This window comes from Typopeltis vanoorti, chromosome 5 (genome assembly GCF_054136105.1).
Source record: "Typopeltis vanoorti isolate ZY-2024b chromosome 5, IOZ_Tvanoo_1.0, whole genome shotgun sequence".
Taxonomy (NCBI): domain Eukaryota; kingdom Metazoa; phylum Arthropoda; class Arachnida; order Uropygi; family Thelyphonidae; genus Typopeltis; species Typopeltis vanoorti.
In genome coordinates this window covers 64,693,061-64,707,356 of record NC_143553.1, presented here as the reverse complement: position 1 = coordinate 64,707,356, position 14,296 = coordinate 64,693,061, and the positions used below count along the sequence as shown (strand labels likewise).

Genomic DNA, 14,296 nt, shown 5'->3' with positions numbered 1-14,296 from the left:
GCCTTTCATATTTGTATTTACTATGGTGTATTATCGTGGCTGTCTTCCACTGTATTCTATAGCAGGTATCCAGCGCATGGTAAGCAAGACCAGAGTGGCTGTATTGGTGAAACCGGATATAGTCCTTGTGTTCTGAAATTCTGATACTTGCTGTCCTGCCTATTTGGCCAAAGTAGGACAGCTTACAGCTGCAAGGGACCTGGTATACACCAGGTAGGTCTAGGAGGGGGGGAGGAGGAGGAGGAGGAGGAGGTTGGTCTTTAGTAGAGCAGATAAGGGATGCCAATTTTTTATATGGTCTGTAACAAGAAGTTAAGTCATGTTTTTTTAGGATTTTTGTAATTTTTTCCGAGGTGCCTTGGATATAGGGTATGGTGATGGATTTAGAGTAATCCTTGTTCTGAGGGGGGGAGGGGGTTGTGGTTTACTGGTTTCAATATTTTTTGGATTTTTTTTTTGGGAGGGGGGGTAGCCATTGGCTGAGAAAGTGTTAAGAATGTGATGTGGTTTAGTTCTGTGGTTAGGGCATTGTCATTTGAACAGATAAGTTTAGCCCTGTTGTGTAGTGTCTTAATGACTCCATATTGTTGCGAGGAGGGGTGGTGGGATTGTTGGTGAATGTATCTGCCTGTATGGGTGGGTTTTCTATAGACTGAGAAAACCAAGGTTCCATCAGGCTGGCGGTGACTACTGTGTCTAAGAAAGGAAGGCAGTTGTTTTTTTTCTTTTCCAGGGTGAATTCGATTCTGGGGTGTTGGTTGTTTAAGTGTGTTAGGAAGGAGAGGAGTGCATCGGAGCCATGTGGCCAAATAGTGAACACATCATCAACATAGCAAAGCCAAATGGTTGATTTTTGTGGGGCAGAGTTTAAGGCTTTCTCTTCAAATCTCCATATAAAAGTTGGCCAAGGATGGAGAGAGTGGAGAACCCATGGCTGTCCCCTCTATTTGTTTGTAGAATTTTCCTTGCCAAACAAACTAGCCTGAGTTCATTGTGAACTGAAATAGGGCTGTGATATCGGGAGGAAATTTAGCTTAGATTAGCTCTAAGGATTCTTTGAGTGGGACATTTGTGAATAAGGAGGAGACATCAAAACTGATCATTATGTCAGTGTGTTTGAGTGTAAGGTTTTCTATGCTGGCTTTTTTCTAAGCTGTCCTACTTTGGCCAAACAGGCCGGACAGCAAATATTAGAATTTCAGAACACAAGGACTACATCCAGTTTCACCAATACAGCCACTCTGGTCTTGCTGACCATGCACTGGATACCTGCCATAGAATACGGTGGAAGAAAGCCACGATAATACACCGTAGTAAATACAAATATGAAAGACTTTTCATGGAATCAGCTTCAGCCCTAAGAAACAATCCAAACTTCAACAAATTTGGCTGCATGATATATGCATGAGACTGCCTCAAATTTGGGAAACCTACATCAGAAGACCTTCAGCCCAATCGCCCAAGAATACCAACATTGCCCGCTAGAGGGCACCATCAGGACTTTAGGAGAAATAATAGCTTCCTACTTCTTCCTGACTTACTGTTTGTTGTGCCTGCATGCACGTGTCTTGTTCTTAAGTTTCTTGAAAATGGCTATGTGACGTTGCCGAAATATTGAAGTACATTAAAATTTATTTTAATGTATATCCTAGTTGATGTTGTAATTTCCTTAAATTATTTAGTAAAAAATATGTATATACATGCAATTTATTTTACACTTTTATGATTAACCATTTCTTCAGTGAAAGCATAACACTATTTGCTATTTAACATCATTCGGCTCGTTCTATTTCAAAGAAATCAATTGTTTGCCTACCTTGTAAAAACTGTTTTTTAAGCCATTGACAATAATCTGTTAATTTCAGACTGAAATATATGGCAGTATATTTAATAAGTAATAGTTTTATCTTTTGTTTTCGTATATATTGTATGGAACTATGGCACAAGTTTCTCTTAAAACTAGAATATGCAGTTAACATAACTCACTCACTTTGCCTTTATTGTAATTCAAACCAACCAGCCAACAACCAGTTCCATTCCTGCCACCCACCACTAAACAAGCAGACCTACTAGAGAACACATACAATTGGCAAATTAAGATAGATTAAAAATTTCTAATGAAAATTAGATTTAGGAAATCTAGGGTACTTGACTGCTGTGGGAAAGTTGCCTAATATGCAAATGAAGATGATTATATATATATATATATATATATATACACACACACACACACACACACACACACACACACACAAAGGAGGATTCATTGTTTTATATGGGTTAAAACAATGACAGTTCCCTTTTTCTTTCTTTCTTTTTTTTTTTTTTTTTTTTTTGATATGGAAGATATATATACTTAGATTAAGTTATTGTTTGAATTTCACATGCTGTATACTTATTTTGTTTATTTTATATTTTTGAATATACAGGTTGATGAAGTATTTCATGTATCAGATGTTGGAGTAGTAGTTGGAGGTCTTTTAACACGAGGTGTTATTCAGGAAGGTGATCAGCTTTTGATAGGCCCAACTGACAATGGAACTTTCTATCCCGTTAGAGTAACATCATTGCATCGTCACAAAGTTGCATGTCGAGTAGTACGTGCATGCGAGAGTGCCACTTTGGCATTAGCTGGAGCTGACTGTGCACCACTCCGGCGGGGTATGGTATTGGTAACACCAGATTTTAAGCCACCAGTCTGTATGTATTTTCAGGCCCGCATTCATGTGCTTTTTCATTCTACTATGATCTGCCCTGGTTTTCAAGCTACAGTTCATATTGGTAATGTGAGGCAGACAGCAACAGTTATTGGAATTATGGGCAAGGAAGGAGTTGGGACAAATGAAACAGCATCAGTAATGTTCAAGTTTATGAAACATCCTGAATGTGTCCATCCTGGCTCAAGACTATTGTTTCGTGAAGGACAAACAAAGGGAATAGGACAAGTAATTCAGATCTTTTTAGTAGAAGACGGGCGTCCACTTCGGCAAACAAGAGGACAGTAAAGGAGCACAGATGCAATGTACTTATATGAAGCTGTTCAGCTGTGATGTTTGCAAAATTAAACATTTATCCACTTAATTTAGTTTTTGGCACTGAAAATTCTTTATTGTACAGTTTAATTTTATGAAATATGCCTTTTACATAAACTGTTTACATCTTTGTTGTATCAAAAAATTTTATACTGTTCAGTCACTTAATTAGCCTCTTGGCAGCTGTGTTAACTGTGAGTGGTTTTTTCCTGCTCACTTAATTTTATTCTTTACAAGAATTATGTACATAATAGGTTTGTGCCTGTTGTCATGTGTGAAGGCATGTTGCACTGTGTAAAGTTATTGTAAGTAAATCATTTGTATAGTAGTTTTTGACTGTACAGTTCTAAGTTAATAAAATTTTATTTGTGATATATATTATTTTTTTAATTTTACAAAATGTCTTAATTATATCTTTCTGCCATTGTAGACATGTTTAATAGTTATTTGCACATACTTGAAAAAAAAAAGAAGTAAAACATGGAAGGAAAAACACTGTGTACAGCGGAAATTATCATGGATCTATACATTGAGTAATGCTAAAAATATTTAATTCAGTATTACACATACCAAATAAACACACACACACGCTGCAATAAAAAATAATAAAAACATGTGTTTAATGTGGAAGTTGCTAACTTGAAAGACCTATTATTTCTCAACAGATTCTGTTCGCAAAGGTAATTTGTTCATCTGTAATAGATCTAGCAAGTTTCTCCAGTGGTTTGGATTAGTGTAGTATATTAAATGAAATTGTTGTTTTCATTCATATTTTATCCTGTTGTAAGCAAATTAAAGTTTGCGTGTGAAATATCTTCACAACTAGCTTAATGAGAGCAATTGACTTCAATCCAAGTTTCTCTCTAGATATACTGTAATGCAGGATTATATAAGTTAATTCTTATATAATCCTGCATATATACTTGGTTGGCCAAGTGGATAACTTTGCTGTTCTCTCTAGACTGTGGATTTAAAATCCTACTGTGGTATAGATTATGCATAAAAAGTTTTATATGGAAGGTGATTTTTGTTATGTATTTGGATAAAACTGCTCCACCCTGCTTTTTGGAGTCCTGAAGTAGCTTGAAAAGTACTGTGTTTATTCTCTAGAAAATAAAAATCCAAAAATTGACTCCCTCTCTCTCACACACACACTACTAAATGCATGATAGATTTAAAACCTTTTGTGGGTAGGATTCACATTAACAAAAAAAAACAGGGGAAAAAATACTTATATCTCTTATCGTCATCAAATTCCTGATATGTATCTAACACAAACCTGGTAGCTAAATCAAATTGTTTAGCTACCAGAATTACAGATAATTCTCCTCACATTTGAATATTATCCTGAACTTTTCTGATCCAGTTCTCTTCTATATAATTAGTTTACTTGTCTCGTACCCTGAAAGGATGTACAGGCATTATCATAGTACTGCTTTGTGCTCCATTTATTTTCAAACTACTATTACATGTTTTGATAGTGAAAACAGAAAAAAGCAGTTACTTCATGATTGAGAATTTAATTTTTTTATTACTGTTTAATTCAGGATAAATGTTCCAAAAACCAAACAAAAACCTTTCTGTGAAACAATCCTCATGTGATGCAGTTTTTTGATTATATATTTGAATTTAGCACCTTGAAATATATTAGAATGACCTAAATTAATTTTGGTCACAAAAGTAAGTTTCCATTTGTTGTCTGGTGTAACCATTTTTATCTTTTTGTTAATTATCTATAAAGCTTGATTTTCTGAATGCCCATGCAGAAGGAAAACCATTCTCTGCAGAGAATGGCTTCCCTTTTGGAAATCCAGAAATTTGTGTCAGAAGAACACAATTAACAGCCGTAATACACTGTTTTTTTGCTTTGCTGTCAGCTCACACAAAAAGTTTTTTTTGAGCCATCTTTTTTTGAGGATCCAGAGGCGAGTGACTAAGATTATAGTGGGGCTATGGAATGAACCATATGAGAACAGGTTGAAGATTTGTGGGTTGCAGAAATTAGTTGATAGGCTGAAAAGGGGAGATATGATTGAGACATTTTCTAAAGAGTTTCTATAGGATTAATTCAGAGGATATTTTTGAGATCAGGACTGGTGGTGGGAGAACTAGGGGACACTTATGGAAGCTGGGCAAGAGTGTGGTTAGCAGGGATGTTAGAGCTGGGTTCTTTACTTTTCGAGTGGTAAATGAGTGGAATAAGCTGCCAGAGTGTTGTGGGTGCTATGACGGTGAGCGAGTTCAAGGCAAGGTATGATAGATACTGTGAGAATGTCGTATAGTTGTGTCAACATGATGTTTAGGGCCTCCCTCGATGAGTCTAAGGACTCCCTGGAGTCGCCTGTAATAATATATATATATATATATATATATATATATATATATATATATATATATATATATAAATAAAAAGTTATAAATTATCGTTGACCTGCTTGCTTTTTAAAAGTTCATATTGAAAATATAAGAAAAATCTTATGAACTTGCATACAGTACATATATTGGAAATACTGTTATTCTATTACACAGATCCACTCCCCCATATGTATGTATATATGTAAACATAAATTACTTATAAATGATCATTGTTTCAAAGATAATTACCAGTAATATGTCTAGTTTTTTTTTTTTTATTATTAATATTATTACATGACACCTCCATGGAATCCCAGGATTTTCAGTTCCGTATTTTAAAGTACGGATTTAGACAATGCAGAATTTCTAAAATTAATAACAGTATTTTATCAAAATCGCTAATTCATATAAAGCAGTACAACCAATAATGAAGAACACGGGAAGTCTTTTTCTTTACGAATTCACGAAAAATGAATGCTTATGAACGTTATACAGCCACTTCTATTTACTGATAAATGAGGGGATCTGTGTAATGGAATAACAGTATTCTTATATTTCAATATGAACTTTTAAAAAGCAAGCAGGTCAATGATAATTTATAACTTATTTATGTTTACATATATATATATATATATATATAGAGAGAGAGAGAGAGATACACATATATATATATATATATATACATACAATTTGGAGCAGAACAACCTTCCATTTCGCCATAAAGTCGAAAAAATCAAGAGCTCGAACGATTGCGACTGTGGGCAACCCTACTAGATCCAAAATAATGGCAAGTAAGCGTACCTTCTATTTAGAGCAGTGGTCGATATCGACCCCTGGGGGTCGATAGAAAAATATAAGACATCATTGTACGGATAATATTTAATTCGATTAACTTGGATTATCTCCATCCTGAATGACAACGCAATTAAGAGTGAATCGTGGGAACAGTGACATGAATAGGACCTATAAGATGGAGCAAGGTCCTGAAAATAGTTACGGAGGCCAATCAAGTAGGCTAAAATGACGTATTTACCAATGAACGGATGGGTGGTTTCCACCTGGCTGGCGTGGCGGTAGCGAGATTGCAACACGTGCGCGGTTGCTTATTTACTTATACTTACACGTATTCGATCCCAGTCTCATTTTTGCGCATCGACATACAAGTGAGTGTTAATGTTCTAAAATTCATCAACATACATATTACGTAATAGTAAAATAAAGGGAGTCGATAAAAAGTCAAGAAGCTCTTGAAGGGATCAAAAAAGTTTGGCGATCCCTGATTTAGAGCCTTTAGACAACGTGAAGGGAGTTGAAATGGCTATGCGCTCGCATGAAATCACAGTGCTGCAGCTAGGACCTGGAAGCTCCTACAACCAAGCAAGCCAAGGTAGCTTTGACTAGACGAGCAAGCATCGACCTTCGATACACAACGCAAAGCTCATATTGCCGCGCAAGCTTAAGACGTCTTCTGTCTACAAAAATAAGAGGCTAAATGGAATGCTTATAAATGCATGCATTTATTAACAAATAAATATTACTTCTTTCTCAATTAATGAGCTTGCGCAGCAAGCATGGAGAATTCGCCCCTGTTTCAGGATCTGGTTTTCCCCACAGATTGTCTTTGGACCACAGTTATGCTTCTTAGACAAGCGATGTGGGTTATTTTTCCATTGATTAAACATCCGAGATATCTCACTTTTTGAGAAACCAGTCAGCTCTGCTGTTTTTAAAATCTTGGCTCCAGCTAGATGTGTACCACAATAAACCCGTTATCAAACTCCGAAAGTGCTACCTTTGTTTTTCCTATTTTGATCAACACTTAACGATTACTGACCAACAGCATTCTTAAATAGTTGCCTAGAACACGTGGTGACGCACGTGACCAAGTATTTTGCATATGCTCTGCGTAAGTGACGTTTACATATATATCTGCATAAAGGTTTCTAATTCAGTGGCCCGTATGTGTACAGTTTCAGTAGGAACAACTAATATTTAGTATTAAGACTGAAAGAATATTGTCTGCTCCCTTTCTCTAGAGCAGTGGTTCTTAACTGGTGTTCCCCGAGAAGTTCTGGAATTTGTCAGCACAAATTAATTTAACGATGGTTTAGTTAATGTTTAATTAATTATTAATCAATAATTATCCATTATTGATTAATAATAAAAAATCAGCTAAATTACCAATTAATTATTAATTTATACATTACAAAATAACCAAGGTGTTCCGTCAAATTTTCAGGATTTGCGAAGTGTTCCGTAGTCGAAAAAAGTTTGAGAAACACTGCTCTAGAGCAGGATTTCTCAAACTTTTTTCGACTACGGAACACTTCGCAAATCCTGAAAATTTGACGGAACACCTTGGTTGTTTTGTAATGTATTAATTAATAATTAATTGATAATTTAGCTAATTTTATTGTTAATTAATAACTGATAATTATTAAGTATTGATAATTATTAATTAATTAAACATCGATTAAATCATCATTAAATTAATTTGTGCTGATTTTCATTGATATATCCCATTCTGATCACCAAAAATTTATATTATTATTATAAGTACTTACGAGTGAATGCAGACTTTTTCTCCTGTGTGCTGGTTTTGTAGGGTAGGTAAATATAAATAAAATAAATGAGTAAACCTAAGCGTTAATAAAAAACAATCATTTATTGTCAAATGTTAATTAGTAAAAACAAAACACGTAAAAATAGTAAAACACGTATATTGCAAATTAAGTTCTTAATGACTCCGATGTTTTTGGGTCTTTGAATTACAAATTCTTTTGAAAATAGGTACAATATTAGAAAGTTGAATTCTCATATTTGGTGTAGCGTCGAGTCTGTTCTTCCTGGACTTTGATTTGGTTGCAGCATAATATGAAAATCGTGCCTCGCATAAATATGTCGTAAAAGGAAGTAAAACAAGAATAGCTAGTTTTGACAAGCTGGGGTACTCTTCTGTTAAATTTGTCCAGAAATCAATTATTGGCAGTTCCTTGTATTTTTGTTTTAAATCAGAGTCACTAATTAAGTCAATTAGATTTTCATAATCACTTGCACTGAAGCCTGCTGCCTTAGCTGGCACTGTAAATGGATTCAGAACCCAGGAATTGTCCTCACTGGATTTTGGAAAATATTGCAAAAGGGTTGATTGCAAGTCATGCAAGTGTTCTAAAATTACGTTAGATACTTCTTCATTTACTTTTGAATTTATTTCAGTCAAAAATTCATGCAAGGTGGGAAAACAATCAAAATTATTCTGTTCAACTGTAGAAATCCAGAATTGCAACTTCCTATCAAAAGATGCAATTTTATCTCTTGTATTAAAAATTGTAATATTTTTTCTTTGTGATGATAAGTTAATTTCATTGCACTTTGTAAAAATATTTGCCAGATACGCAAGAATCATCAACCGTGAAGAATTTCCCAATAATTCATAAAATTTTGTCCTAAATTATATGACATCAAGAAGACCATTAACTCACTACGAAGTTCAAAAAGCCTCAATAATGCTTTTCCTCTGGATAGCCATCTCACTTCAGTATGTAATAAAAGTGCGTTATGTGCACTACCCATATCATCGCACAAAATTTTAAATAATCTGGATTGAAGTGGTCGAGATTTTACATAGTAGATCATTTTTACGGCTTCATCCAAAATAGTTTTTAAATGTGTAGGAATTCTTTTTTGTTACTAGTGCTTGTCTATGCAAAACACAATGACTTTTGGTGGCTCTTGTAGCTACTTGCAGGATACGTGTTACAACTCTCTTCATCTTTCCTACCATTGCTTGAGCACCATCTGTACACATATCAATACACTTCTCCCAACCGATTTCCTGTTTTGTAATATAATTATTAATACAGTTGAATATATCTTCTCCAGTAGTTTTTCTTGTAGATATTGGCACATGAATAAATCTTCTTCAATACTTTTATCAAATATGAAACGAACAAACACTAGTAATACAGCGAGTCCTGTGAAATCTGTAGATTCATCCATTTGCAATGAATATTCACTGCAAAGTCTAAGTCGATGAATTAGCTCTTTTTTTATGTCAGCAGAAAGATCTTTGATGCTGCTTGAAACAGTATCATTTGATAATTGTACTGCATCTATTTTTTTAGCAACCTGCTCGTTTAACATGCATGATACAATGTCTTTCACACAAGGCTTAATGAGCGTCTCACCAATTGTATGAGCTTCACCATGAAGTGCAATGCGGTAACTCATGCGAAAAGACTCTGTTGCATTTTCAGTTGTAGCAATTGTAGCTATTTGAAGTTTAGATTTTTCTAGCGAGTCACGTTTTCTCTTAAAAAAATGTATATATTTTCCTTTGTAATCAGTGTGTTTCGTTTCGAAGTGCCTAGGAAGTTTAGCTGGAGCCAAAGAAATGTTTACTAGTATTTTATTACATAAAACATCAGGAGCATGTGTATTGTCAATACACGTAAATCCACAATTTAAATAACTTTCATGGTACTTCCGTTTTGGTCTGTTCTTAGATGACTCTTGTTCTTTAATATTAGCTTTTGAAGAAACCGCCGTTTGCAATTCCATATCTTCTCCAATCATCATACGAGTAGATGTATCAGCAGAAGTACTTGCTCCTCCTTGTGTTAAAGTTCCTGTCTTTAAACAAGAATCCATGGGTATTTTTTCAATAATATTCAAATTCCAATATTTGTCAGAGTTATAATAAAAACAAATAGAATTGTGTTGTAAAAGTAACTTTAGTATGAAAAACAATAAGATTATAAATAAGAAATGTCGAATAATATAAAAGTAAATGAATTATGCAAAATAGTAAAAAAAGACTGCAACATACAAAAGTAAATATGAATTGTAACAATACTTGTAAGAAAAGTACTAAACCGTATCAAATAATGTAAAAGCAATTGTAATAAGAATGATTTGATAAAATGTTCACTAACAAAAATTAAACAGTTCAAAATATATCAGATATTAATTATAAAATTAGTTAAAAGAGTAAGAAGAATTATTTTTATAAAAGCCGCCTTGCCTACTCCCTATATACGGGAATAAAAAGGCGTTAGCTGATTTTTTTTTTTCCGAGGGCCCGGTCCCAACAAATTTACTCGTAAATACCTTTCCAAAATTTTTTAAAATTCATACATTAACATAAGTATTAATAATTAATTATGGCATAATCATAAAGAGTATTAGTACCCTTATGTATAGGGTGTGGCATGCTGACAAATATAAATTACATTTAAATTAGTTATTAATCACTGGACTAATGAAATCTTGTAGCATGTCGTAGTTTCTTCAGGCAAACATCATTAAATTAATTTGTGCTGATTTTCATTGACATATCCCATTCTGATCACCAAATATATTTATAATATTATAAGTGCTTACGAGTGAATGCAGACTTTTTCTCCTGTGTGCTGGTAGTTTTCCACTCCTTTTGTACATCCTGGAGATCTTTGTAGGGTTGAGGTAGATGACTCACTATCTGTTCCCTCACAAACACCTTCAATAAGAGATTTCTTAATACCAAATTAAACAAAGTGCCTTGTCTCTTATTCATATTAGAATTTAAATCCGTATCCCTATTACTTTTAAAAAAATCACGGCACTCCGGTTTCAGAACAAGCACTTACACACTGCAATACGAACTTGCGAAGAAAGTATTCAGTATTAATAGATTTGAGTCTTCAATTTCAGTGGAAAATTTTTCTTTATACTTCCTTGCTGATTGGTCACTGACATTTGCAACAACACAGATGTTATTTCGTTCAGTTTTGAGAACACGTCGCCCATTGTTGTAATCGGCTTGCAGGCAATTTTTATGATCGGTCATAAACGGCGGTATTCTCTTTCCCGATTGTTGAAAGATTTCAATGTGTAAAAATTAACGATAATTCATGAATATTTCCATGTTTAAAAATATGCTGCTTGGTCACTGAATTTGTTACATAGATGTCATTGCCTTCAGTTTTGAGAACAGAGGATATGACACCAATTGTTGTAATGGGCTTACAGGCAATTTTTATGACCTGTCAAAACAGCGGCATTCCCTTTCCCAAATGTTGAAAGGTTTCGATGTGTGAAAATTAACGATACACAGATGTTATTCTGGGTCTGAGCTGTTCGACATATTCACAAATATTATTCTCCTCAGAATATTTTTACTATAAAATATTTATTCATGAAAAATGCTTAGAAAACTAAAATGACAAATTCCAGAACTTCTCGCGGAACACTAGTGTTCCGTGGAACACAGTTTGAGAAATCCTGCTCTAGAGAATGAAAAAAAAAAATGCAATTTTTGTTGTCGTTTCTTTAAATACAGCTGTTATTAAAGTGTATTATGGGGAAATAATAATTGTGTAACAGGCAGAATTACTGCCAATAACAATACTTATTTTCTCCTGAAAATGAAAAAGAGTATATAGTTTTTGTTGTCGTTTCTTTAAGTATAACTATTATTAAAGTGTATTATGGTGAAATAATCATTGCGTGACACTCAGAATTACTGCCTATAACAAAATCATATGATTTGTAAACTAACACTTATTGAATAGAGTTTTTCACTCACGGATATGAATGGCTTACAAAGTTAAGTGAATTTGCTCTGGGAGCTCATACTGATGAGTGCTAAAATTTCATTGTTCAGAGTACATTAGAAAGCGTAATATTATTTCCCACTCGAGGGATTAAAGTTTCCAGCTACTGCTCAGAGGAATTCAGGAATGTATACAGACAGGCTACCTGAGCAACAAAACATAGAACCCTGGCATAAACAGTTAGTGAGAAGTTGTTCTATATTGCGGAAGAAGCGAAGTAATTAATGAGTAGAAGCAAATATATCTGAAGCAGTAACGGAGATTTTAAACGTATTCCCATAAATCCATTCGTTGGCCCAGTCCACAGTAATGTTTTCCGCAGTCTACTGTGCATGAAGAATTGTAGTCAAATTTAAAAGATTTGAATTATTGGCAAAACCTGAGTGCGACAGCAGTCCCAAATTGAATTTTTGTTTCCATGAATGGGAAATCCCTCCTGAACGAGCAGTTTGCAGACGGAATTGGAAATCGGTCCCATTATACGGTCTTCTTTCTTCTTGTGGAGGCACATAAAGGAGTGGTACTAAACGTAGACGAAGCCAGAGCTGGACTACTGGAAATAATCGTTGAGTGGGATTTCATCACACCGGATAAGCTTCACAGCTGCAGGCTAAGATCAAGTTTTAATATTTTAGAATCACCAAGGGCACACACATGCATTGTTCTACTGAATCGGTAGTAATTCTGCTCGCCACGCTATTATTGAAAATCTGGTCAAATTGTATTTTTCATTTTTTAATACAAGAGGATAAGAGTAATATTTTTTCCTTGCTTATTCAAAAGAAAATTTTGAATTTTCTTTTGAACTGTTAAAGGAGGTCTTTTTTTTCTTTCTTTCATATTCTCTCTCTCTCTCTCTCTCTAGTACTTTTGTCCTCTTATGGTTGGAATATTATTCTCATTTTTCTTCATCATCATCATCATCAATTCCTGAGTACGTTTAAGGGATATACAGATACATAATAGTACTACGTAATTTTTACGTCGTTTACTATCTTCCAATCAACAGTTTTCTTCCAAATTAATCAGTTATTTTTTAAGCCTCCAATATTGTTCAGATACTCAAATATTCGAAATATGCGTTCTCGTAAGGCACGATTAACCAATTAATCTAAGTTTAAGTTTTCCTTTTTTTTTTTTCCCCTTTTTCAGATTGAACATGCTATTCAGTCACCAAAAGCTAGATAGAGCTAAAACCTCCTCGTCTACTCAACGCGGTAGAATTTATTTTTTATTAACACCTTTTGCTTGCTTACTTTTCTTCTCCTCTTCTCTTTAAGCGACCATCTTAGATTCACTCATCTCACACATTGTCGAATGATAATTCTGCCATTGATGTGATGTTCACACCTCTAATTTTGTTTAGAACTCTCATATCTGCGATCTTTGGTGTTTGATCAATTTTTATTTCTAAACCTGATTCTTTTTAAAAGTATATATACAGGTGGTCCCTGGGTTACGAACGAGATACGTTCCTGAGAACGTCTTTAGGTCGGACTTGTATGTAACTCGGTTCCCTGATGAACAGCATATATACGCTAATAATAACAATACAGTATAATACTGTAATAATAATAATAATAATAATAATAATAATAATAATAATAATAATAATAATACCCCTGTTTGTAATAATAAGTTACAGAAACCATTGTGCTCTTTCTTTTAATTCAAACAAAGAGAACTTAAACAGAAGGTAAGCTATTGGAGATGGCGCTGGAGAATCAGGATTTGAATCAGGATCAGATTCTGGTGCTAGAGAGGATGAACCTGGTGCTGGAGAATTAAATTTGATTCTGATGCTAGAGGAGGGAGGGGAGCTTACTACTGAAGTCGGTTTCTTGAAAAAAGCTATCGGATTGTTTGCACAGCCCCTTTCTTTTTTTTTTTTTTTTTCATCATAAATGACCTTGTAGCAGCTGATGTTCTCTAACTGCACGGCAAGCCTTTATAAACCACTCAATGTTAGGATCTTGCTCCTCAAGCTTAGCAAATCCTTCTTCAATGAGATGAAAGGCTTCAGCTAATTCTTTTGTCATTAAACTTTCGTGGCTCTGGATCTTCTGATTCTTCGTGTTCTTGTGTTTCTATCAGCTGCTTCTCTATCTCTTTTAAGGTTTTCATTGGTTAATTCATGTGAATGGGACTCTAGTAAAGTCAATGACATCATTTTCATTGATGTCCAATTGCAGTGAATTCCCACTATCCACCACAGCTTTTCTGGCTTCAGCGATGTCTTCTTCTGTGAACCCACGAAAATCATCACAGAATTCAGGGCACAGTTTGTTCCACATCCCCTTTCATTGTTGATTGCTT

At 34.4% G+C, this 14,296-nt stretch overlaps 1 protein-coding gene across 3 annotated transcripts in view; it reads left to right on the top strand.

Annotated features, from left to right (window-relative positions):
- The window catches only part of LOC150106480 (GTP-binding protein 2), a 94,590-nt gene extending 91,182 nt beyond the window's left edge, over positions 1-3,408 (top strand). For all 3 annotated transcript variants that reach the window (XM_090392466.1, XM_090392468.1, XM_090392467.1), the window contains exon 7: positions 2,430-3,408. In XM_090392466.1, the coding sequence (XP_090248592.1) occupies positions 2,430-3,005 (576 nt within the window). In that variant the 3' untranslated portion in view covers positions 3,006-3,408. The remainder of the gene's footprint in view (positions 1-2,429) is intronic.
- The last annotated feature ends 10,888 nt before the right edge of the window (positions 3,409-14,296 follow it).